We start from the raw sequence: 26732 nt of genomic DNA, 5'->3' as shown, positions 1-26732 counted from the left end.
TAACTCTGAACATTGGAGACAAAGAAAATTCTACCAACTTCAAAATGTACAAGGGGAAACAGAGTCACACACAAGATTCAAAAATTTAAATAGCTTCAGACTTCTCAATAATAACACTGGAAATAAGAAGATATGGAGGCAATGCTTTCAAATTCCTGAGGGAAAATTCACTCCAACCTACAAATGACACCAAGCCAAATTACCATTCAATGTTCAGATAGAATAAAAATATTTTCATGCATGTGAGGTCTCAAAACACTTGACCTCTCATGAAGCCTTGTTAAGGAAACTCACAGAGGATATGGTGTCAAGGGCAGATGATGGGAGCAAGCAGAGCACCAGCCGTGGAGAGCAGGAGTGAGGGATAGTGCATCAGAAGACTCCAGAACAGTCTTCAGTAAGTAGGTGGGAATAAGAAGAGTGCAGGAGACTGGGGTTAAGACAGCCATAAAGACAGAAAACCAAGCAAATATTCAGTAACAGTGTTAAGAACTGTTAGAACACGAAGAAGACAATTATTAATTCCAGGGAAAATAAAAAATTGTGCAGGAAAAGGAAAAAATGGTTTATGAAATGGTATAGTTGTGTAAAGTGTCTATAGTCTAAAACTTAAATACTGAGCATTAGTGTAAGTAAAATTACAAGGGAGCTATGTTGTGGGTGGAGAACTGGAAAGGTATGTATGGGTGATATGAACAGACTAAAAATATATATAAATCTTTTTATAATGAGCAGTTAATAGATAATACCTGCATCAAATCAAGAAGTAGTAATACAAGTATGTTACATAGAGATATGCCGGAAAATGTTGAAAAACTAAGCTCATACTATTGAAAGAGATTGCCTCTGTAGGACTGGAAATAGGAAAGGGTTGCTGATTTTAGTTTATAAAGAAGGAAAATGACCCATTTTAGGAAAGCTGTAACCTCAGCTTTGGTCCAATTTTCCATGCCTTTACATACATAAGGTACAACATAAATGCTTAAAGCATTGCTTTTCCTCATTACCAGTCTCTCACTCAACTACTCCCTATTGCCTATAGACTGTTCTTTATCCAGCCCCACTCCACTGCTACCAGTGGGCATGCTGGGCCTCTGGGGGACAACCTCATATCTCCACACTGCCCTTCCAATCCCCATATGCCTCTCCAGGTCTGAGAGTGGCTGCATACCATTTCTTTCCATGTATCAGCCTTTCCAGCTGAAGTGGTATTCTCTCCACAAAATCCTCACTGACCAATCAAGGCTCTCTAATCTCTCCATTTATACCATTGCTTTGACAATTTTGTTAATGGTAGAAATGCATACTCACTAACAGCTTTCTTTTTAAACACTCATTTTGTCATGTATCCAATTCACATGTGTCTGCCTATATTCTGTGGCAAGGCTATCTTATTTTGTGACCACTTTGATGATCAGATAATTTGCTCATGTTCTACCTTCTATAGGTAGAACTTATCTGTGCCAGGCAGTTCCTTAACCTATATTTGCTATATGGAATTACAACTGATGTTCTGAACAGTAAAACCCAGACACTGCAAATTAATAAGGCATAGCTAGGTCATCAAATGGAGTTGAAATTATAGTCACTGGAGTTGCAGTTTTAATTATTCTATGTTGCACCCAATTTCTTAGACTTTATATTCCAATTCTTTTAATCCAATATTTATTTTAAAATGATCATTTAGGGCACAAGTGGTGGAAATGTTTTCCAGGCTCCTCCCAAAAAGCTCACTGTGCCAAAGGGAGCCTCTTACTCTGGGAGATTCAGGTACACGGATAATGAAAATAAAGTTCTGAAACTGCCTGGGAGTTAAAAACCCACTCAAGAAAGGTCAATAGGACAGGCTTCCGATGACCCCAGATTGTGGAGCCACTCTCTATCCATTTCCCAAATACGTTCCTAAATTTCTAAATCATAATCAGAAAAGAACCCCTGTAGCCTTCACCTCCTGATATGGCAAATGAAAACAACACCGTTACCATGGGAACCAAAGAAAATCTAAATTCTTACCTCACTGAGACCTTCTGTTTCGCAAAATGTCTGAGAAAAAAATACACAGGTCATCGTTTCTTCCTTCTTTGTAAAAAGAATAAAGTCTTTTCCAATCCTCATGGATCCACTATATTAAAAATCAAGAATATACTGGTTTACATCTCAAATGCAAAAAAGAAGAAATAGGTGGGCATGACACAGTTTATTGTAATGAGTTGTTTTTTCATAGAAGTAACTCTACTGTTTTGTTGACCCATCACCAAATGGGAACAAATACTTTTTTCTTAAAGTAGAGCAGATGAATTTAAACTAATCTAGCTCTACATCCTTGGTTGAAACAAGACTGCTAGAAATATGGTACTGTCCAGTACTCAAGAAAAGAATAATCATCTGTCCCTGGCAGGCGCCACACAGGTGGCATATTTTCTTGTCTTCATAGTCTCTTGTCATCATCTTACATTGAGGCAGGCTAATAAAATATGCTGTGGACACATTACACGTACACTACCATATGCTCTGAGAAACGAGAACACAGAGATTAAGTGAAGCTCTGAAATACAGGGCTGGCCTTTCAATCATACCTGAAAGACAATTCATCACCTATTTGAGACTTAAATTTTAAAATGTTGTAGGGGTGCCTGGGAGGCTGAGTCAGTTAAGGGTCCAACTCTTGATCTCAGCTCAGGTCATGATCTCATATTTCGAGCCCTGCGTCAGGCTCTGCACTGACAGTATGGAGTCTGCCTGAGATTCTGTCTCTCCCTCTCTCTGCTACCCACCTCTCTCTCAAAATAAATAAACTTTAAAAATAAAAATAAAAATGTTGTAAAGATCCAAGTCAGTTATACATATGGAAATCCGAAAACAAGGTAGGACTCACTCTCAAGTTTATATATATATATTTACATTGATATATTTTATATATATATTTATACACACATATGTGTATGTATATACACATTTTTTAAGCTTTCAAACTTAGATTATTCTGAATAAAACTGACTTTAAGGAAAGATTCCCAGTATCAATAATACATGCCTTAAAAGAAAACAATTTCTGGGACACCTGGCTGGCTCAGTCAGTTAAGCGTCTGACTTCAGCTCAGGTCATGATCTCATAGTAAATTCGAGCCCCACATTGGGATCTCTGCCGTCAGCACAGAGCCTGCTTTGGATCCTCTGTCTCCCTCTCTCCACCCCTCCCCGCTTGCTGTCTCTGTCTCTCTCTCTCTCTCTCTGTCTCTCTCTCTCTCTCTCAAATAAATAAATAAGTAAATAAATAAATATTTTTTTTAACAAGGAAAACAATTTCTCACCTTTTAAGACCATTACCATATTGCCCAATAAACTTCAAGGTTGATGACCGCTTCTTAGATGTTCCAAAGTAAATGATATCTGAAGCTTCCTCTGTAATTGAGAAAGACATTTAAGTGGTTAGGAATTACGAATCACTGACCTTGGCCAGAGGTCCAATTGTCAGGATGTCACACATATCTCAGGATATTAGGGCAAATCCTTATCTCTTGGGTCAGCCCAGAGACAAGGATCCTTGTCAGGCTCTATGATCCCTGACCAGGATCTCAAGTACAATATATTGAAGGTCAGACAGACCTAGCCATATGACTTTGGGTACACAGAGCTTAAACCCTGAGTCTTAATTTCCTGGTCTCTAAAAGGGAACTGTTAATACCTATGTTAAAGAGTTGCTGATGAAGACAAATATATTAAATGAGATTATCTATTTATGAAGCCCTGAACACAATGCATGCCACTTGATAAGTGCCAACAGAAGTGTTATAATTATTTGTACCACTACTAATTTTCCATGAATTTCTTTCTTATCTGGCCCCAGGTAAAACTGAGAAGGGCACAATGGCTTCTGGTCTAATACTACCTGAGGAAGAAGGGCTACTTGTTTCAGACTCTCAGAGTTAGTCTCCAGATCTCTTCAGGGCGTTCTGGAATTCTAGAGAAGAATCCTCTGAACTTCAAGGAGTTTATGTAATCTGCCCGAGGTTAAAAAGCTGATAAATGCTACTCTAAGGATAACAGTACAGAGTTGTCAGATGCCATATTCTGTGGTTTCCAAAGCACACTTCACAGATTCCCATGTTGGAGGCCAGAGTTCTGGGCACAGGTACAGAACACTGACGTGACCGCTGCCCACAACAACTTTATGTCATAGTAGGAGAAACATACTAAAAGAAGCATACAAATAAGACTATTTCTGAGAGTTTTAAGTGAAGAAAATAAAACCAAGTTAATGTGATAGAGAATTAATAGAAGTATGGCCCTCAGAATGATCAAGGAAGGACTCTTTCTAAGGTGACATCCTAGATGAGATTCAAATGAAGGGCCAGCAGGGGTAGCTGGAGGGCTATAAGCAAGGGAGTGAGAGGCATGAGAATTGGTCAAAGAGGTGGACAGAGGTCAAATAATTCAAGAAACTGGAAGCATTACTGGGGAGTATAAATTTTACCCCAAAGTAATGAAAAAGCACTAGGGGTTTTAAGCATGGAAATGATATGATTTTAATCTTTTTTTAATTTATATTAAAAGACAACAAATACCGTTGGGATTGCTATGCGAGGGAGAGCAGAGAGAGAGGGAGACACATAATCTGAAGCAGGCTCCAGGCTTTGAGCTGTCAGCACAGAGCCTGACACGGGGCTCAAACTCACAAACCATGAGATCATGACCTGAGCAGAAGTCAGATGCTTAACCAAATGAGCCATCCTGATGCCCCAAGAAAATAACTTTGTATTATTAACTTCCTATTAGCAGCAATGATGAGCATCCTCTCCTCTGGTGTAGAACTGACCAGAACTCCCTGTTTTTTTAACGTAGTGGTCAAAAAGAAAAGTGTTATAGGACACAGAAAAGTGTTATACAAGAACCCCCCAGATAAACTATCCCAAAGGACTTAAAGCCTTTAAAGCCTTTATCAGAGGGTATCAATTCCACAGGAAGTTGGTATTGTGTACCTACTATGTGTTGCATTTTGACTGCCTTGAAGATACAAAAAAAAAAAAAAGTAAAAGATCATGCACTGTATTGTAGTTGTATTCATTATGGTAAGAATAGACTGAAGCTATTAAATCCCTGAACACGCAGATAAAAAACAAACCATGAAAAACAAGGGGAACCTCTACCTCAAGGTTAAGCAGAAAATTAAAAATAGCCTAAAGGCACTGGAAACTGCCTCAGGCCTCTTGCAAGCAATACCTGAAGGGCAGGCTAAAGCAATCTCAGAATCCATCCAGTTCCCTTTCTTTTCCATTCGTTCCTAGGTGTTTTTTTTCTTCTAAGTAATAGGTATTTCTGTTTTTCCCTTTTCTTGCAATATTTATCCACATTCACTTTTTGTCTTGGTTTAGATGATTGCAATGAATTTACTCTGTCAGCTGGAATATTTAAATCTAAAAAGTTCAACAATATGTTAAGTCTGAGGTTGATTTTCCTAATAGCACCATACCTGTTTTTGCATAAACAGCTCAATTTATTTTTATTTATTTTATGGGATCTCAGATGGTTTCTCTAACAGCCAGTTAGGTATCTAGATAATTAACTTACCAGGGCTCATACCACATCCATCATCCAGGAAGCACAACATGAATCCACCCTGCAGTTTTTCATTATCCACTGTAAGAGAAAGCAGTTATTACTAGTAACTATTGGCCTTAATTTGTTCATAAGAAAGTCATACTGCTTACATAATTGTTTGCCCTCCTCAAACGCAGCCACTGAGTGACAGAGTTATGGCACAGTGATGGCACTCGGAAAGACGTCTTGGCTACAGTTTCACAAGAAACTGCAGAGAAAAATAATCATGCAACAAAAAGGTTTTAAATTGACATAAAACACCTACATATTAATAAATTATGTATACAGCATGGCGTGCCTTGCTCTGGAATCTGGCCCTTTAAACTTCAGGTACTTCCTAGGAGCACCTGGGTGGCTCTGTTGGCTAAGCGTCTGACTTTGGCTCAGGTCATGATCTCATGGTTCGTGAGTTTAAGCGTTTAAGCTCGGAGTCAGGCTCTGTGCTGACAGCTCAGAGCCTAGAGTCTGCTTCAGATTCTGTGTCTCCCTCGCTCTCTGCCCCTCCCTCACTTACAGTCTGTCTGTCTCTCTCTCAAAAATAAATAAGCATTTAAATAAACAAACAAACAAACTTCAGGTACTTCCTCCCTACGGGAGGGAATAAAAGTAGATGGTGACTTGACTCCAGGATCCCTCTATCAAATGGATCAACCTTTTTGCCCTTCCACCAAAGCACTAATTCTAAAGTCAATTTACGCCCCTTTTATTAAATTCCTCACGCTGTCTTCTAAGTAGTTAATTCTCATGAGAACCATTTATGTGGGCTTCTTAGTGGCAGCAAATATTTGCCTCTTGAAAATGCATTTCATTTTTGAAAACAGCTAAATTATTTGGAATCAATTTTAATGATTAAGAGATATCATTAAGATAACAAAATAATCTCTCGCTTAAAAAATGTAAAGGTGTAACTAAAACTAATGAGACTAATTTTAATGCTCAATTTATAACCTGGCTCTGAAAAGAATTAACATTCGGATATATAAGTTCTACCACATCTCTCTCTCTTTCTCTCTCTAATAGCTTACACACACAAAAAAACTGCATATGTTTAAAGTGTACAATTGATGTATTTTGGCACACATACATACCCATGAAGCCATCTTCACAATCAAGGTAGCGAATACACCTATCACCTCAAACGTTTCCTCAGGTCACTCTGCAGTCTCTCCCTTTGGCTCCTTCCATGCCCACTACGCCTACTCCAACCTTCCGCAGCCACTGATTTGCTAACTCTACACCTATGATTCAGTTTTAGCACATCTGTTAAGTCAACTCTGTGTTCAATGGTGACCCTCCATCTACATTTTAAAAATTAAATAATGCTCAAGGTAATCTATAAATAAATACCTAAAACACATACCTAAGCTTTCCAGGTTCATAAATTTAAGTCACATACCCACTTCCAATCTCCTCCCCGCCCCCCACCCCTGCTAATTCACCTCCTATAACCCCTCTGGATCTTCCCCCACCATCTCATCTTCCCAGTTCCACTCTCTGCCAGGTCTACTGGAGTGCTGACTTCAACTTTTGTATCAGAATATTCCTCCTCCTCTTTAGGTATTTGGTCTGTTTAACCCTCCCTGACTAAGGATGACATTCTCCACTATTTAACAAGGGGGAACCACTCTTGTTCAATTCTTTGCACAATGCAGCAGTTCGCAACTGTGGCTGAACATTTTTATCATATGGAGATACTGTGGATTTACAGGTTTGGGATGGATGAGGCACAGGAATCAAAGTCCTCCTGATTATCCTAGTGGTTATCAGCATTGGGAACCCCAGATCCAAGTCTTAGGAGGCTCTGCATTGATGCAACAATTGATTTTGCAGCTCTTAGGAGCTCTTGATGTTCTCACGTGAGGAGCTTGCAGAAAGAAGGGCATTTCTCTGATGAAGAGGCAGAAAAGATTCGAAATTCCCAAGAGACATATACAGTGCTTACCTTTTCTATAAAGCCCAATGAGTGGCTGCAGACCATCATAGCCTCAAAATTTAATGTTCCTCCACTGTCCATCCTGAAGCTTGGCTTCATTTATTTCCAATCCTTAAAACTAAGGATTCCAGGTTAATTTCTATTATCTGTCAAATATGCATCTCCAAAACAAACCACAACACCTTCTCCATCAGATTTACTTCTGAGGTTTTCTGTTCAATAAATGGCATCACTCTGCCATTAGGCTTCAGCTGCCCAAGTCAAAACCTCAGCATCTCTGTATGTCTTCTCAATTCCTCCTCCTCTCAACATCTCTCAAGCTCTCAAGCTTGACCACTTTATCCCCACAACACTTCCTTAGCTCAGGAAACCATCCTCTCTCTTCTGGATTATAACAACAGCTGCCTAATTCCTTGCTCCCACTGAAGCAAAATGTAAACCAGCATGCATTTCCACTTAATTTTATGTGTCAACTTGGTTAAGTTCTGGTACCGGGCTGTTTGGTTAAACATTAGGCTAGATGTTGCCATGAAAACACTTGCGGGTATACTTAACATTTACAATCAGGTGACTCCAAGTAAAGCAAATAACTTCCACAACGTGAGTGAGCCCAATCCAATCAGCTGAAGGCCTTAAGGCAAAGACTGAGGTTTCCCAAAGAAGCAACTGTCTGCGTCAAGACTGCAACACAGAAATTGCACTTGAGTTTCTGGGCTGTTGGCCTACCTGAAGATCTGGAACTTGACACTGCAACATCAGCTCTTACCTGACTTTCCAACCAGCCAGTTGCAGATTTCAGATGTGCTGGCCCCCACAATCCTGTGAGCCAATTCCTTAAAATCCCATCCTCTCACCCTCCCCCTGCAAACTCTCCATCTATAGATGTAGATAGATACAGACATATAGATATATATATATAAATACACATACATATCTAGAGCGGGGGAGGGAGGCAGACCGTATCTGCCCATCTATCTGTCTGTTTATAGTGTCCATCTATTCAGCTCTCTCCTACTGGCCCTGTTTCTCTGAAGAATCCTGACTAATACACTCTCCAAGTTCATCTCTTGTCACTTGCTCCCCTCACCCATACTGCAACCTTCCACTTCCACACAAATATTCTCTTTAACTAATCTTGAGCATCTCATATTTTTGCAACTGCATCAGTGTTCTATGTTCTCTCCAGACTCAAACCTCTGCTCATACTGCCCTCTTTTCCCTTTCAATCCCCGATTCACCAGGCGTATTTCCCCTTTAGGTCTTTTGTTCACATAAGGTTCCTTCTAGGGCACCTTCCTAATTCTCCCACATCATCAGGTGTCCATAAGGAACATTTTCTTTGTAATTTGTGTTTCCTACCATTCAAAGGATAGACAAATACGTTCTCATGTGTCTCTTTCTCTTTCAGACTAGTGGCTCTTTTTGGAACACAATTGCCTCAAAGATATGGTGAAAGTTAAGGGCCCTCCACCCATAAAAATGAGTGTATACACAATATTTTCCACAGACCTCCACATTAGGATGCCAATTCCTTAAAAGCAGGTCCTGTATGCACTCAGCACTTAACCCAGTGCCTGACACTTGGTCAGCACTAAATATATAAATATAAAAAATATATAAAGAGGACCATGGGGGAGAAGAAGGGGGGAAATGGTGGGGGAGAGGGAGAGAGGCAAACCATGAGAGACTCTTGAATGCTAAGAACAAACTGAGGACTCATGGGTGTGGGGGGGGAGGGGGAAGATGGGCATGGAGGAAGGCACTTGTGGGGATGAGCACTGGGTATTATAATGGAAACCAACTTGACAATAAACTATTTGTAAAAAAGAAAAAATATATATATAAATATATACATAAGAATAAATGTAAATATATATGTATGTAAATACACACACATAAATACATGTAAGTGTATATGAATATAAAATATATATATAAATATGCATAAAAATATACATATATTGAATGCAAGGCTGTTTTTTAGAACCAATACATATGAACAGATAAAATACCAATGGCTAAAGATGTTAGTTTGAATTTTATAGCCCTCCCTCAAGTTACCTGATGAAAACTTAGGATTGAAAAGTAATTTGGGGCCTCAGTAAATATTTTTTGAAAACTAGCCCAAGGCTTAGATGAATTCTTTATCCCATATCAGTTCTATCTATTGCTGCATGAGCCTTGACGCTGGTTTATTATTTTTTAAGAAAAATTAAGTTTGGTAAGTTGATAACCATATTGTGACTTGTTGCAATAAAAAATTTTATAACATGAATAGGTGCTTTTTCTTATGAACACGTAATGTAAAGCCAAAAATCGTAAGTTCAGTTCTTCAAACAAAACATACAACATAAATAAAGAAGTGTCATTTTCAACACAAATGGCAAAGGTGTGTGTGTGTGTGTGTGTGCGTGCGCACACGTGTATATGCCAAGTACTGGGGAGGGTAGAAGAAATGAGAACTGCCGTGCCCCACTGGTGCCCTGCCATAAACCCAAAAGAACATAATGTGTGAATTCCATCAGTTGTACTTTGTGATTCTGGATAATTCTTCCCAACCCTTCAACCCTTCATCAATACTATCTGTGCTTTGAGTGAAATGCAGCTTCAGTCTTGTCCTCTTCTCCATTTCTAGGACCACTGCCCTGTTCAAATCCTCATGAAATCTTGTGCAGGTCCTTTCCACAGCCCTACACCCCTGCTACCCCTTCTTTCACACCTCCATAGACCATCCAGTATGCTAGGGTTGAACTAGCTGTCTTTAAATTTTTTTTCTTTTAATGTTTATTCATTTTTGAGAGAGACAGACAGACAGACAGGGAGCATGAGCGGGTGAAGGGCAGAGAGAGAGGGAGATACAGAATCTAAAGCACACTCTCAGCACGGAGCCTAGCGTGGGGCTCGAACCCACAAACTGTGAGATCATGACCTGAGCCAAAGTCAGACACTTAACTGACTGAGCCACCCAGGCATCTCTGTAGTAACTCTCTTTGAAGAGAAAAGAGCACATTTCTAATCTGCCAAATGCTATTGCTCAAAATTCTTCAATAGTCACTGCCTACAGAAAAAAACCTTAGCATGGTACTGAAGGTGCTCATCTATCTGGTTTTAACAATTAGCTTCAGTCAACCTAGCCTACTCATTATCCCCTGGCTGCTTTTTCTCCAAATGTCTACACAGTCGGCCCCTCACCTCATTCAGATCTTTGATGGTTAGAGAAACTTGCCGTGTTTGCCTCATGAAAAATAGTACATCCTGCCTATCGCTCTGTGTTCTCTTATCCCACCTTTTTTTTTTGCTTTTATCACTTTTCATTGTGTGGTATATTATTTGTTCATTTCTTGTCTACCTCTCCGCCTTCAGAAGGCATGTTCCTGAGAACACATATATAATCAAACATTTTGCTCAATGCTCTATCCCTAGCACCTGAGAATACTGTGTGGTTCACTCATAACACTCGATAAACTATTACTGAATAGATGAATGAATTTCTAAACTGATCTATCTCCACTCTTTTTCTCACAATAATTCCTCAGACAAGAATATTCTTTTCTTTTTGCACTACTTGACAAAAACTACATGCATATTTTAGGCCCTAGCTCTTAAATATGAGGTATTCTTTCTCTGCATTCCCACCCTGCTTTGAGTCTTTCCTGGGCAACAAACACTTACTTACTCTACTATACACAATAGAATTTTTCTCTACTACTGGTGTTTCCTTCTATGTGGAATGGAGTGCCATTAATATTAGTAAAGGGGCCCTTCTCTGTTCCTCCACTCACTTCTTCCCTGGGGCAGTGAGCTTACTGTCTGACTGGGGATCTAGGGAAGAACCACCTCAGGAGGCTCAGCTCTCTCCTGTTCCCTCTTGGGAGTGAGCTGCTGGCAGAGTGCATGAGTTCTGTTCCGCTTGCCCAGGCAGACCAGTTTTGAGGGGAAGCCTGACTCCACAGGTTGGTCAAGTGTCTGTTTCTGGGGTTTGATCAGCCAATCTGCTGGATTTCTCATACTAAGCTCCATATACCAACCTAACATTTATCAATAATATATACTGACTTTCTTGTTTTCTTTCTCAAACTTTTCAGAACCTAGAGAGTAAAAGGGAAGAAGAAAGTCACTTATTATGTTTTCTCAGATCTTTCGAGATGTCCGTGTCTCTCTCCTTCATGAACCAGGAGCACCCATCTAGCACAGGATCTTAAACACTTAGAAAATTGAATTGAACTGACTTGGTTTTTTGTTTGTTTGTTTGTTTGTTTTGTTTTGTTTGTTTGTTTGAGGGAGAGAGAGAGAGAGTACAAGTGAGCAAGGGGCAGAGAGTTAGAGAAGTGGGACTCACCAGAAGCATGGCTTGTGTTTTACCCGAAGCAGGGCTTGTACTCACCCAAGGTGGGGCTTGAACTCACCAACTATGAGATCATGACCTGAGCCAAGGTCAGATGCTTAACAACAGCCACCCAGGTACGCGGAGTTGCTTTTTAAGTATGGATACAGATTTACATCACAGATCATATCCTTGTGCCTGTGACCAAGAGCCCACATTTACAGGAGAGCTGGCAGAATGGGGGTCAGAGACCAGTTTTAACACTGCAGACATTTATCTCGGTAGTATCAACTACAGACCTGGATCTCATTTGCATCGTGTCCTAATAAAATGAACTAGGAAGGACAATTACTATTTGTTGACTAAAAATGAAGTCAGCGAAGAAAACATACCTAGTTTGGATTTCACAGCCCTCAAACATTCATACTTCACATTCACTTACACATTTTAAAACTGTGATAAGTTAAGAATGAGATACTCTTAATTATGAATAACTATTAAGTTAATGTGCTTTTAAAAATAAGACTGTTTTCTTGTGATAGACAAACTGACGGCTCCAAATCACTCTGATGCTTTCACAAAACTCTGGAAGATCTAACTGTGTAAATGGGTCCCCTAACAAGTGAACAGCTCTACTCATGGAGTGTACTTCTCTCAAGCTGGCTCCCCGTAGGGTCACTGCACTCAGAAAGCACTTAAGTTACATTAAAAATCTATACAGTGTGCTTTGATTTCATGAAATAAAAGCAAAATAACTATAGGCTTTTCCATCAGCATTAAAAAAAATGGAAGAAAACAAATATGCTCACCTGAAAATACATCAAGTCTTGCAGCCCCTGCATCTCTGGAAACAATATAAAAATATCATTGCCTCAATATGAAATTATGTTTTAAAAAAATTACACTAATCTGAATTGCTCATGTGAGGTGTAACCTATTGCCAGATAGCAAACAATAGAGAAATCCAGTTAAATTGCTTCAAAACAATTACTAAAATGTTTCGCTCTACATTTATATACCAAGACCTATGATCACTCATAATTTGAGAATGTTACAAAACCAGAAACTCAGAAATTTTAAAAGAAGAGATGGAATTTACTGGTATAACTACACAAAAAGCTCACCAAAAATGGATATTAATATTTTTTTAAAATAGTTGGAAAATAATCCATAAATTGCAGAAATATTTTCATGATGTATTTTAGTGCCCAAAAATGAAAATAAAAAGCAAATTATTAAGTAATACATACTTTATAATCATATGTTTTTGTTTTTTTTTTTTTACATAGGCTTCATGCTCAGCATGGAGCCCAATGTAGGGCTTGAACTCAGACAGAGATCAAGACCTAAACTGATGATCACATATGTTTTTAAAGAACATATATATGGGGCGCCTGGGTGGCTTAGTCGGTTAAGCGTCCGACTTTCGCTTAGGTCATGATCTCGCGGTTCGTGGGTTCGAGCCCCGCGTCAGGCTCTGTGCTGACTGCCAGCTCAGAGCCTGGAGCTTGTTTCAGTCTGTGACTCCCTCTCTCTCTGACCCTCCCCTGCTCACGCTGTCTCTCTCTCTCTCTCTCCTAGAAACAAATAAAACATTTAAAAAAAAAAAAAAGAACATATATGATATACACGTCCATATCTGTAAGGAAAATATCAAAACTGGTTTTCCTTAGATCAGAGGTTGGCAAATTATGGTCCAACAGCCAAATGTGGCCCACCAACTGTTTTATAAAGTTTTATTGGAAGACTATCATGCCCATTCATTACATACTGCCTACAGCTGCCTTCACATCACAATGGCAGAATTGAGTAGTTTCAACATAGAACATATGGACTGCAAAAGAAAATATTTACTATCTGAAGAAGTATGCTGACGCCACCCCCCCAACCATGTGACAAAATTACTAATGACTTCCTTTTTTTTCTTGTTTTCCCAGTTTTCTACAACTCACAGACACTATTTGTGTATTTCTTTAATTATTTTTTTAGGTAGAAATTGTAAAAGAAAAAGAGCAAGAGCCAAAAGATCTTGGTTTTAATGTGAGGGGCATGAGAGAAAGGAGGAAGACAATGAGGGAAGGGGCCTTAGCTGATGCAAAAGTGGATGTGTTGAGGGAAGGGAAGCTCAGAATAATTACAGCCACTGGGTTTCTAATCAGAAAATGTGAGTCTCTCCCAAAACTTCCATAAGTCCCAACCCAAAACTACACCAAATAAATCTCAATAGGTATGCTGACTCATTCAAAGCCTTCAAAGTTGGGTCCGTAGCTCCTTCCTCTAGCCAATTGCTGCTGTTAAGCTCCTCCCTTATAGAAATTCTGGAAGTATCACTGCCATTTCTTGAGCATTTTCTGTGTGTCAAATAAGCACTGAATGTAGTACTTTTAAGCCTTCTCACCTAATCCTTACCATGGCCCCATTACACAAAAGTATTATTATCTCTATTCTATAACTATACCTTATACAAAATACCATAGACACAATAGGTGCTCCATAAATGCCACTGCACCGAAATGGAAGTTCTCAAAGAAATACTTTTCTTTTTCTTTTTTTTTTTTTTACTTGAAAGAGTGGGGAGGGGCAGAGGGAGACAGAGTCTCAAGTAGGCTCCACACTCATGGCAGAAAGTAGGGCTCTACCCTATGTGGGGCTAGATCCCACAACCCTGGGATCATGACCCGAACCAAAATCAAGAGCCAGATGCTCACCAACTGAGCCACCCAGGTGCCCCAGGAAACAGTTTCTTCACAGGGATATGCCATGGGATAAGGCATAGAAAAATCATTCACCTCTACAGCATATTTAGACATTTTATAATAAGCTTTGTACTTTAGCCCAGGTACTTTCTCTCTGATCAGCTGTTGTATCAGGAAGAGATCTTGTCTAACTTAGATTTAAATAAAATTTAAAAATTAAACAAACAAAAAAGAATTATTCGTGCCAATGCTACGCATGTGTCTCAACACAGGTGTACATGTGTATCTACATTCATACATATTTGATCCATTTTTTACCGCTGGGGGAAAAAAAGTGGCCCCAAACCATCTCTTCCTATACTACCACATTTTTTCTTGCTGTCTACAACATTGTTTACTATCCTCTAGTTTTTTTTTTTAATATTTTTATTTATTTCTAGGAGAGAGAGAGACAGCGTGAGCAGGGGAGGGTCAGAGAGAGAGGGAGACACAGAATCTGAAACAGTCTCCAGGCTCTGAGCTGGCAGTCAGCACAGAGCCCGACACGGGGCTCGAACCCACGAACCGCGAGATCGTGACCCAAGCGAAAGTCGGACGCTTAACCGACTAAGCCACCCAGGCGCCCCAGTATCCTCTAGTTTTAATTTTGACAACCACAGGAACCACCAAACTCTTCAATGTAGAATAGTTTCTTAGAATAACACAGGGACTTTATAAAGACCCTCTTCATGAGAACAACTAAAGGTCCTGACTAAGCCCATCAAGCAGCTTCATTTGCTATCAATTACTAGCCTCTGAGCAGCCCTGGCAAACCCAAGTGTCTGCCGCAGACAGAGGAACCGAGGACTTCAGGCTCACCGTGGGACCGCTGAGAAGAGCAAGGCTGAAGCCACAGGGTGCTCTCAAGAGAGCACATGCTATGCACCTTAGACCCCTGAGCAACCTCGAGGCTGCTACTTTTAAAAAGAATAAAGGTTTCGGGGGGTGGGTAGGGAGGGGATCCAGATTTTTTATGTGGTGCCTCTTGTTTCTTAAACTTTACGATCCCTTCTTTTCTTCCTTTTCTTTAGAACTACTGTGCGAGCTCTCACTATGAGGCACAGAAACACAGGACAGGCTAGACTTGCTAGCCGCCCGCCAGTTTATAGACGCTGCTCTGAGAACTGCCTTATTGATCGATCACATTTCTCTCACTCCCGTGGGCCTGAAGTCAATTTTTCCTTGCCAATCACCTCCTACTACATAGGAGCAGCTCACAGAGGAGCCTTACCTTGCATTGTCCAGCAATTCAGCCAGCGCTCCAAAAAGGAAACTGTGCGTGGTGCTGAAGAAGAAAGAGGGAAAGCCAAAGGTAAACCAACTCTATAATCAGTGTTAAAAGCTTCAGGATACTTGCAGACAGACGCTCTCCAGTTCAGGACAGATAATCTATTAAGGAGTTATTCCAGAAACAACTTTCTTAGCATGGTCAAGATTCTGAAGTAGATGTGGTCCATTACAAAGCCAAGGCGAAGAACACGATTGCCAAATTAGCCCATCTGTTCCTAATAAAACACAGACTTCAGGCAGATTTCTGTACTTATGGCAAATTTGGATGTTTTAAAATTGCTTTACAAGCAATTATTCAAGTGTGGGTTTTTTTTTTTTTGAGAACTTGTCATTAAAATTGTATTATTTAAGGTCAAATTCTTTCTGAAAAATCTTGATCAAAATCCTGGCACACTTAAAGGCCTTAAGAGCCTATCAGCATGTACAGAGACTGGCAAGGGACCCTGATTGCCCCATTAATCTATATATACATATATATCTATATAATCTTTGTATATTTTTTCTATAGGACCTATTCTCCTCTGAATTCTGTGGTCACTCTCTGCTATATCCCCTCCTGCCAAGTCCTGGGTAATAGAACACACTAGACAGGTGTCTGTATTTATGCTCTGAAGGCTGAATATTCATCTGTGGGTGAAATCAGGCTGCCTTCAGGGTCCCACACTTGTTTTTCATTTCCTGATGTGGATATTTCAATCAGCAACTTTATCACAGCATTAAGGGAAGATCCAGTCTGCAATTTTCTTTTTATATTTAGTAAACAGGTAGCAGAAATAAGAAAGACCCACTTATCAAAAACATCTGCTTACTTGTACAGGAAGAAAGATCATCTGCAATGTCTCAGCGATCCCAAATACCTCAGGCCACAAGACATTAGCTCAAAATTTATTTTAAAATATATCTATGGGGGGCCTGGGTGGCTCAGTCAGTTAAGCAACCAACTTTTTTTTTTTTTTAATTTATTTCCGAGAGAGAGAGAGCAGGGGAGGGTCAGAGAGAGAGGGAGATACAGAATCTGAAGCAGGCTTCAAGCTCCGAGCTGTCAGCACAGAGCTGGACGCGGGGCTTGAACCCACAAACCGTGAGATCATGACCTGAGGGGAAGTCAGATGCTTAACCGCCTGAGCCACCCTGGTGCCCCAAGCAACCAACTCTTGACTTCGGCTCAGGTCATGTTCCCAGGTTCATGATTTCAAGCCCCGAGTTGGGCTCTGTACGGACAGTGCGAGGCCTGCTTAGGATTCTCTCTCTTCTCTCATTTCTCTCCCTCTCAAAATAAATAAATAAATACACACACACACACACACACACACACCCCTTTTTTGGAAATTATAAACTTCAAATACATGCTGATGTGGAGTCTCTTGACTTGAGTCAGCTTTCAAATTTATAATTAAAATAAATAACTACTAAATACTATTGCTGCAAAAAGATGTCCTTCACTCAAAAGAAATCCAGTGTACAAAAATCTAAAACAGAGCAAATGAGAAGTATAGACTATATGCTTTCCAAAATCATCATTTGAAACCACAAACCTTTCTAGTGAATTTAAAACACAAGGCTCAAGGGGTGCCTCGGTGGCTCAGTCTGTTAAGCATCTGACTTTGGCTCAGGCCATGATCCCATGGTTTGTGGGTTCTAGCCCCACATCAGGCTCTGTGCTGACAGCCAGCTCAGAGCCTGGAGCCTGTTTCAGATTCTGTGTCTCCCTCTCTCTCTCTGACCCTCCCCTCCTCACGTGCCTCTCTCAGAAATAAATAAAACATTAAAAAAATTAATTAATTAAAAAAATAAAACACAGTGTTCAATATACAAAAATGCACCATATAAACAATACTTCAGGAAAGTAACTGCAGTCATTCTGACAAAGAAATGCCATTGAAGTTTCTGGACTTTTTCACTCAAGAGATTTTTACGGACTGCTTGCCATGTGCCAATGTGGACAGACATGGTCTTCACCCTCTTGGGGCTCAAACCAGTAGGGGGATATAGAAAATACACAGGTACACAGACACACAAAGCTGATAGGGCAGATCTTGGTTCGATGCTATGAAGAAAGAGTCATGGGGAAGAGTAACGGTAAAGAGAGACGTGGTGGTCAAGGAGAGCCTCTCTTCATAGAAGATATTGAAACCAAGCCCTGAAGGATGAGGTAGGGCGCCTGGGTGGCTTAGTCAGTTAAGCGTCCGACTTTCACTTAGGTCACGATCTCGCGGTTCGTGGGTTCGAGCCCCGCGTCGGGCTCTGTGCTGACTGCCAGCTCAGATCCTGGAGCCTTTTTCAGAGTCTGTTTCTCCCTCTCTCTCTGACCCTCCCCTGCTCACGCTGTCTCTCTCTCTCTCTCTCTCTCCTAGAAAAAAAAAAAAAAAAGGATGAGGAGAACCCAGTCCCTCACAGAGACAGAGTGGAAATACACCAGCAAGAAAAGCAGCTGCAAAAAGACACTGGGCAGAAAGGAGCCAAGGAGGCCAGTATGCTCTGGCTACGGTAAAAAGGGAGAGCACGCGGAGACGCAGGATGCCTGGGTCATTCAGTACTTCCTACTCCATGGGCAGGAGCTTGCACTTAGCCTACAAGTAACTGGAAACCACTGTCATATTTTAAGAATAATGACATGACATATCCTGTTTACTTTTTAAAAACATCGCTCTTGAGAGTGGTGGTGCCTGGGTGGCTCGTTGGTTAAGCATCCAACTCTGGGTTTCAGCTCAGGTGGTGATCTTGCAGCTCGTGTGTTCGAGTCTCGTGTTGGGCTCCCCACTGAGCATGGAGCCTGCTTGGGATTCTCTCTCTCCCTCTCTCTCTCTCTAAAGTAAATAAATAGAATTTTTAAAAAATCTCACTCTGGGAGCTCTGAGGTAAATGGGCCAGCAGGGAGCAAGAATGGGGAGCAGAGAACCCAGTTTAGAAGTTGTATAGAGTGACTCAGGGCAGACGGCAGCTGTTCTGAACTAAGGCAATGGCAGTCCAGAGGAAGGGAGAAATCTAAGACATAATCAGAGATAGCGTGAAGAGGATTTGACATTGAATGGGACGTGGGAGAGAAGAGAGAATTTTTTTTTTTAAATCACTCCTGTTTTTACTGAGGGAATTCTCAAATAAAAATCTACCTGGTGAAGCTCAGGAGATGCCAATTTGTATCTAATTTTGTTATTGTTGCTTCCTGCTGCTGTTACTTTTGTTATTAAGTTACCTGACCACCAGCTGATAATGGGATGGGGGGGGGGAACCAGGCTGGGGAACAGCAGCTGGGGTAACTATGCAAAACTGAAGCTGAGGAAATTTCTTTTTATATATACATATATATATATTTTTTAATTTATTTCTAGGAGAGAGAGAGACAGTGTGAGCAGGGGAGGATCAGAGAGAGAGGGAGTCACAGACTGAAACAGGCTCCAGGCTCTGAGCTGGCAGTCAGCACAGAGCCCGACGCGGGGCTTGAACCCACAAACTGCAAGATCATGACCTAAGCGAAAGTCGCTTAACCGACTAAGCCACCCAGGCGCCCTGAGGAAATTTCCCAAGAGAAAATTCACAGTCCTTCCAGCCTTCCACCCGCAATTTTTCTTAAACTAAAAATTGCTATTTTGTCATTTGTCTTCTGCCTCAGTTAACTTTCAACCAGTTGTTTCATCCTTTCCAGCTTCCAATTCTTTTCTCGAGAGATTAAAAAACAAATAAACAAAACCTAAAGACCTGCGGAAAATTTGCCTGTTTGGCTTTGTTTTAAAACTTACATGTTTGTCCCAAGCGGCGAGGCTGGCCTTGCCTGGCTTTCCTTACACTTCCATTCTGTGGCTTCAGACCTGGTACATCCTTATATCAGTTGGTACTTTTAGTAAATCCAAATTACTGTTAAGAGTCCCCAAAAGTGACCTACCACTATGAATTACACGGCAGTCATCGCTGCACTGTGCTGGGTTAGAAATGACAGATGGAACCGAAAACCTCTGTCATCTGTCTCTGCAATTTGAGTAAGTGAAATAACACCTGATGAGAACCCGAAAGGCATCCGGGCCTGACGGAGAAGCAGAATGCTCTAGCAATAACCAGAAAGTGAGGATTCCATCCTGGGAGAGGTTACATTGTTGTAAGGACTGGTGCCACTAGAGGCTGGAATCAATAAATACAAATTACTCTCTGGAGGGCAACTTTAATCTTTAAAATGCCAGTGTGCTGGGCAGAGAATTCACAAGGGATAGGTCAGGTTGGCCGACCCGTGATTCTGCCAACCCACGATTAAATACTTGGTTAAACGTGGGGCCTTCTTACCACTTGGTGTCAATTTTAGAACAACAAAAAGATTTATAATCTAAGGGCTCCTGGGTGGCTCAGTGGGTTAAGTCGCGGACTCGTGATTTCTGCCCAGGTGATGATCTCACAGCTGGGGAGACAGAGCCCTAAGTCTTCTGCGCTGATAGCACGGAGCTTGCTTGGTATTCATTCTCTCCTCGCCCCTCCCCGGTGCATGCACGCACTAGCTCTCTCTCTCAAAATAAATAAACTTAAAAGAAAATGTATAGTCTAGCCCAGAATACATACCTTTACTACCTTTTCATTGTTTTTTTTTTTAATACAAAAACGTTTAAATAAATAATATCTCCGTAAGTCAAAGATAACCAAGTTCACTTTTTTCAAGTTGGGAATTTCGCTAGAAGACGGACCAAATTCTTCCTCCCTACATGGGGACCCGCCCCCGTTCGGGCTTCCCTGCGCACTCACGAGTTGGCGTGGATGAAATCCAGATGCAGCTGGGCCCGCTGTAGAGTAGCATACTTGTCACCCATGTCCTCGAACGCGTCCCGCGCGGCCCTTGGACACAGGGACCCCCGACCTTCAGCTGTTGGCCCACGCGCTCCTCCACGCCCACGTCCACGCCCACGTCCACGCCCACGCCCACGCCCACGCCCACGCACAAGCACAGGTTCTGCAAACACGCGCTCCCCCTACTGGTCGGAGTGCAAAGCAAGAAAAGTCTTTGTTCTGGCCTTGGATCCACAGTTTAAGCCTGAGGCAACTTTGCTCCGCTCCTCTTTCCACACTGAGGTTTACTTAACCTTGCTGCACAGTTGTTCCTATCATTCCCCAGATGGAAAATGGAGCCCAAGGCTGGGATCAGAATTTGATCAAAAACGATTGCACGCGCGCGCACGCACGCACACACACACACACAAAGAACACGAAGAATCTGGGTCAGGAGGTTGAGTGCATAGGGAAGGAAAGTAGGGAGTTTTCCTTCACTTGCATTGCACCAGAGGGGAAGGCATTCTGTGTTCTAACCCCAGCACTTACGTCCTATGTTTCTTGGGTTAATAATGTTTTCTCCGACTGAAGAGAAGAAAGAAGAAATCAGCCAGAAAGGAAGAGGAAGGAGGAGCTAAAGGCAGTCAGAACAGACTTTGGACTTTATCCTAATGTGAGGCTTGTGTTCCAGGGGAAACTTTTTCACCTGTCAGCCGAGAGTCAGCTATTTGATGTGCTGGCCCAGCTCAAGGAATACACATTCTGTCCTGTTCCAAAAGATAGAACCGGGCAGGTACAGGTTCAGGGGAAAGGGGGGTTGAGGATAAATGTAAGGAAGGACCATGAACACCAGCTGTACAAAGCTGTGCACAGCTACTCGCAAAGCACTAAGTGCAAAGTCAGCAAAACCCAAGGTGAAACAGGAGGTGTCCAAGAGGCTGTCTGGAAAGGTCCTGGTGGTGATGAGAAATTAGTTGACCTAGTTACCTCTAAAATGTATTCAGACTCATTCAACCTAGGGCTATAGGACTTGCAAACTAAGGTAGTTCAATAACACTCAGCAAAAATTTTACATGATAGCTTTAAAATCAGAGGGGCACCTACGTGGCTCAGTCAGTTAAGTGGCCGACTTGGGCTCAGGTCATGATCTCGTGGCTCGTGAGTTTGAGCCCTGCATCAGGCTCTGTGCTGACAGCTCAGAGCCTAGAGTTTTCTTCAAATTCTGTGTCTCCCTCTCTCTCTGCCCCTCCCCTGGTCACGTTGTGTCTTTCTGTCTCTCAAAACTAAATAAATGTTAAAAAATTAAATTAAATTAAATTATTAAATTAAATCAGAAATGAGGACACCCAGACTCAGTTGTTTAAGCATCTGACTTCGGTTCAGGTCATGATCTCACAGTTGGTGAGTTCAAGCCCCACATTGGGCTCTATGCTGACAGCTTGGAACCTGGAGCCTGCTTCAGATTCTATGTTTCCCTCTTTCTCTGCCCCTCCTCTGTTCACGCTCGCTCGCTCTCTCTCTCTCTCTCTCTCTCTCTCTCTGAAAAATAAACACTTTTTAAAAATGAAGACACCCAAGGGCACCTGGGTGGCTCAGTCAGTTAAGCGTCCAACTTTGGCTCAGGTCATTATCTCATGGTTCATGGGTTCAAAGCCTGTGTCGGGGTCTGTGCTGATAGCTTGGAGCCTGGAGCCTGTTTTGGATTGTGTTCTCCCTCTTTCTCTGCCCCTGCCCTGCTCACACTCTATCTCTCAAAAATAAAAATAAAAACATTTAAAAAAAAATTTTTTTTAAGTAAAAGAAACAAGTAAATGAAGGGTGCCTGGGTGGCTCAGTCAGTTGAGTGTCCGACTCTGGGTTTCAGCTCAGGTCATGATCTCACAGCTCATGAGTGAGAGCCCCACAACAGGCTCTGCACTGACAGTATGGACGCAGCTTGGGATTCTCTCTCTCTTTTCCTCACTCTCTGCCCCTCCCCCACTCATGCTGTCTCTGTTCTTATCAAAATAAATTTAAAAATTTCTAAATCAAAAATGAGTGTCTATTGAATAAAGAACTTGAACTAGATGTATTTGTGATTTCTGGGCATCATGTAAGCAATGAGGCTCTCAGAAAAGAAAAAAATTGTCAGTTTTGGGATAGTCATTTTACTTCTAAAAAAAAAGTCGTTTATCAGCTGCTGCCTTTATAGGAATCAGGAGAGGAAGAGAGATCTGAATGACAACCCAAAAGAACATGATGCTCTACTTTAATTTGAAAACTGGAAGTAAACATAAACATTTCAAGCAATTTTCCTGATTGCATTTTTGTTTTAACAGTGGCTGATGTGGTGGTGTTTTGATAGCAGAATTCTCTTTACTAAGCAACTTGAGCTATCTTTCCAATTTTTCCTTCCATAGGACTTCAGAAATATGATATTTATTTTCATTTTATGGGCAAGAAAAGCTTGACAAGCCTCTTCTGGATTTATTTTACTACCTCAATTTCCGGCTGCTATCTCTAAGCAATTTAGTATTGGGAGGGCACCAGGGCCACTCGCCTGTAATTAGTGAAGGCTGTAATATCTAATTTCTACAGAGGGAAGAGGGTGATCATCATAGAAGCAGGGCTTCTAATAATCTGAGCGGAGCCCTCTTACAGTAAGTGGCCGACCTCAAAGCACCAGACGGTTCTGGGTGGCCTGGATAACAGGCCCTCAGGGGGATCCATTAGCTATGCTAAAACGGAGGCCTGAGAGTGCCTCAAAAGTTTTCCCCTTCACCATGTCAACCCCACTTAGCCACACTCCAGTCATAAAGGTAAATCTTGCTCCTCTTCAAAGTGAACTTTCAGGATTCTTTGTCTTAGCCACCTCCCTCCATCCTGCCTCAAGATTCATTTTACCATTACTGTAGTTTATGATACAAAAACACTGGAGAAGGAACAGGGAGGGGAAATTTAAAAATGAGAACATCATCTACTCATTTTATGATTGATCCTGATTTTAAGAAAGTCAAAATACATTTAAAAAAAAAAAATAGGGCATCTGGATGGCTCAGTTGGTCAAGTGTCTGACTCTTGGTTTTGGCTCAGGTCATGATCTCACGGTTCGTGAGTTCAAGCCCTGCATTGGGCTCTGCACGGACAGTGTGGAGCCAGCCTGGGATTCTCCCTCCCTCTCTCTGTCCCTCCCCTGCTTGCTTGCTCTCTCTCTCTCTCTCTCTCTCAAAAAATAAGCTTTAAAAAGGAATTCATTTAAGAAGAGTCAGTTTGGGATAAGAGACTCTTCCTAACTAGATATTTTAGCTTTGCAACATTCATGCGCTAGTCACAAAAATGGCTCAAATCTTTTCAACTACACTGTCCCCCTTTCATTTAAATAACATCGTACAAATCAACATTTTATTACTCTTCACAAATGTGCCTATTTGTAAACATTTTAAAAAGATGCTTATACCTACCAACCATGCAATGAACAATGATATGCAATCTCCTAAGAATTATAATTAAGAAGTGACATTGGCATATTATAATAAATATAGAAAGCAAATACTATTGAGGTAATAATGTTGAAAGATGCCAGTGACCCTCCATGGATAATAGTGAAATATCTCTGAAAGGAACTCATACCCTGCTTGTGCATTTTTCTGCTTTTGTGCAATTCTGAACCTGGCTGGTATATTTTCATCTCTTCCGGTCTACTCCATGTTAGACGATGGTAGGGTTTTCATTACATCAATTTTCAGTTATCCAAATAACTGACAGTCTTTATACTCCAGGTGTGCAGCACTGTGGTGAGCATCTCTGGAGACTATGGAAGATATTAGGCCTACAACTTGCCCCCAAAATAATGATGGTTACATATGAGTTAGAAAATATAGTAGTCACCTTGGGTTGGCTAACCCATTAGCCATTTTCCCAACTTTCCTCTTTCCACTTTTTGTTTTAAAATTTTTTAACGTTTATTCATTTTTGAGAGACAGAGCATGAGTGAGAGGGGCAGAGTGAGAGGGAGATATGGAATCCGAAGCAGGCTCCAGGCCCTGAGCTGTCAGCACAGAACCTGACTCCAGGCTCAAACTCACAAACCATGCTATCACGACTTAAGCTGAAGTCAGACGTTTAATGGACTGAACCACCCAGGCCCCACCTCTTTCCACTTTTAAAGCTGAAAACTTGCTTTCCCAGATTCTCCCGTAGCAAGGGGTGGCCATTTGCCCAAGTCCTCATAACTAAGACAGAATCAGAAGTCTGCTTAGTGGTTCTAGGAAGGCTTTTGCTCTCCGGATAAAAGACGGAGGCAGGGCTGGCTCCATCCCCTTTCATGTCTCTGTCTTAAATATAAGCACAATGCCTGGATTTGGGAGTGTCATTTACATCATTGAGGGAAAAGTCAAGGGACTACATAAAGCTGTCCCAAAGCCACCAGTCACCCATCTTGAGATTTTTGTGGTGAAACAAAACTTAACATTCATCTTTATTAATTTAAGTAATTGTAACTGGTTTTTCGTAACCAATAGAGACCAAAAAAATGCCAGAAAGCCCCAGAAACATACTTTCTTTCCGTCATTGAGCATCAGCAGGGAATTCTTTATTATGCACTTTATAAGTGCTTTATGATTTATAGGTCTTTTCCTGCTGGGGATGATAAGTGTGAGTTGATAGGAAGGAAGACACTGTATATAGACAGAGCCATCATCACTTCTCGGCCTTTTGGCTAAGATCAAGTGTAGACAGAGCCATCAGAACACAGAGGTGGGAAAGGAGCAAGACATATGTAGATGTACAGGATATAATAACTAGAATCATCAGGCTACCGTGCAGGAAGGGACAAGGTTGGCCAGATAACGAAGGAGAGCACTGAAGAAGAGTGTCAGGGGAGGTTTATGTTTGGTGTGATATACCGTTTGGAGCCATTATTAGCTCATCCAGTGAATCAGATATCTGTTTGGTGAGAGCCAGCTCTATGGTAGGTTCCAAGAATATAAAAATAGTTTGCCTTCAATGAGTTACAGTTTAATACAGGCAGACAGTATCAGGTTTCAATGCAGGAAACAGAAACCATTCCAGGTACGTCAGACCCAGAGGAATATAACCTGGGGAAATGAGTATTCATAAAACCTCTGGACAGAAGGGCCAAAATCAGGGACCCGCCACTGACAATTGAACTCAGGCTCCCACCAGGAAGCTGTGGGTGAGGGCCATTAGTCTGGTGACCGCATTGCTACTACAGCTGTCCCCAGTCACCCACAAGGATAGGTTCCACGTACAGGAATGCTGAGTTGGCCACTGCCTATGTACAGTCACACCCTGTGGTCCACACAGCAGCAGCAAAACAAAGGAAAGCAATGTTTTCCACATCCAGAGCCTTGGCTGTTATGGAGTCTCAGTGTGGTTTTTAGTTTTCCAACGTTTCTAACTACAGAGACAGGAGAGAAGCTACATGGGGATGACAAGAAACAATATACAGTTTCTACTACGTTAATGGACTTTAAAACACCAATCAGTACATTAAAGTGCTATAGTGCTCTGAGAGAAGTCAGCCTCCAAAGAGAGACGTGGGTTAGGAAAACTCCCAAAGAAGCGATGGCACTTGAAAGATGAGGTTCCGTTTGCCAGGTGGACTGAATCAGGACTGACGTTCTAGGTGGAGTGCTGAAGTGAAAAAAAAGAAAAGTATGAACCCGCATGGACATTAAGTAAGTAGCTCATCATGTATGCAGTGTGGCAAGCAGAGTGGGGCAGAGGGGTAAGGGTGCACGTTTAGGAGGGCAGATCCTGGTGTGCCCTGAATGCTGTGCTGAAGAATTTGGAATGTATCCCATAGGGAGTAGAGCACCAGGGCTAGGTCTTAAGTGGTGGAATGCCATGAATAAATTCATGTTTCATAGCGATCACTCTGAGTGCGTGTGAATACTAGACTAGGGGAATTCAAGACCAGAAGCAGGAAGTGCAGTTAGAATAGCATTGCAGGGGCGCCTGGGTGACTTAGTCGGTTAAGCATCCGACCTTCACTTAGGTCATGATCTCGCGGTTCGTGGGTTCGAGCCCCACGTCAGGCTCTGTGCTGACTGCCAGCTCAGAGCCTGGAGCCTGTTTCAGTCTGTGACTCCCTCTCTCTCTGACCCTCC

At 41.6% G+C, this 26732-nt stretch overlaps 1 protein-coding gene across 1 annotated transcript in view; it reads right to left on the bottom strand.

Annotated features, from left to right (window-relative positions):
- MORC1 (MORC family CW-type zinc finger 1) overlaps window positions 1-20666 on the bottom strand; it is a 164161-nt gene extending 143495 nt beyond the window's left edge. The window contains 6 exon segments of the mRNA XM_039244970.1: window positions 2014-2122; window positions 3311-3401; window positions 5568-5636; window positions 12664-12698; window positions 15821-15874; window positions 20602-20666. Of these exon segments, the coding sequence (XP_039100901.1) occupies window positions 2014-2122; window positions 3311-3401; window positions 5568-5636; window positions 12664-12698; window positions 15821-15874; window positions 20602-20666 (423 nt within the window).
- Window positions 20667-26732: the final 6066 nt, after the last annotated feature.

Source organism: Hyaena hyaena, unplaced genomic scaffold, assembly GCF_003009895.1.
Source record: "Hyaena hyaena isolate Hyena2069 unplaced genomic scaffold, ASM300989v1 scaffold_251, whole genome shotgun sequence".
In the NCBI taxonomy this organism is placed as follows: Eukaryota; Metazoa; Chordata; class Mammalia; order Carnivora; family Hyaenidae; genus Hyaena; species Hyaena hyaena.
The sequence above is the reverse complement of the archived record's forward strand: the minus strand, read 5'-3'. Positions and strand labels throughout refer to the sequence as shown.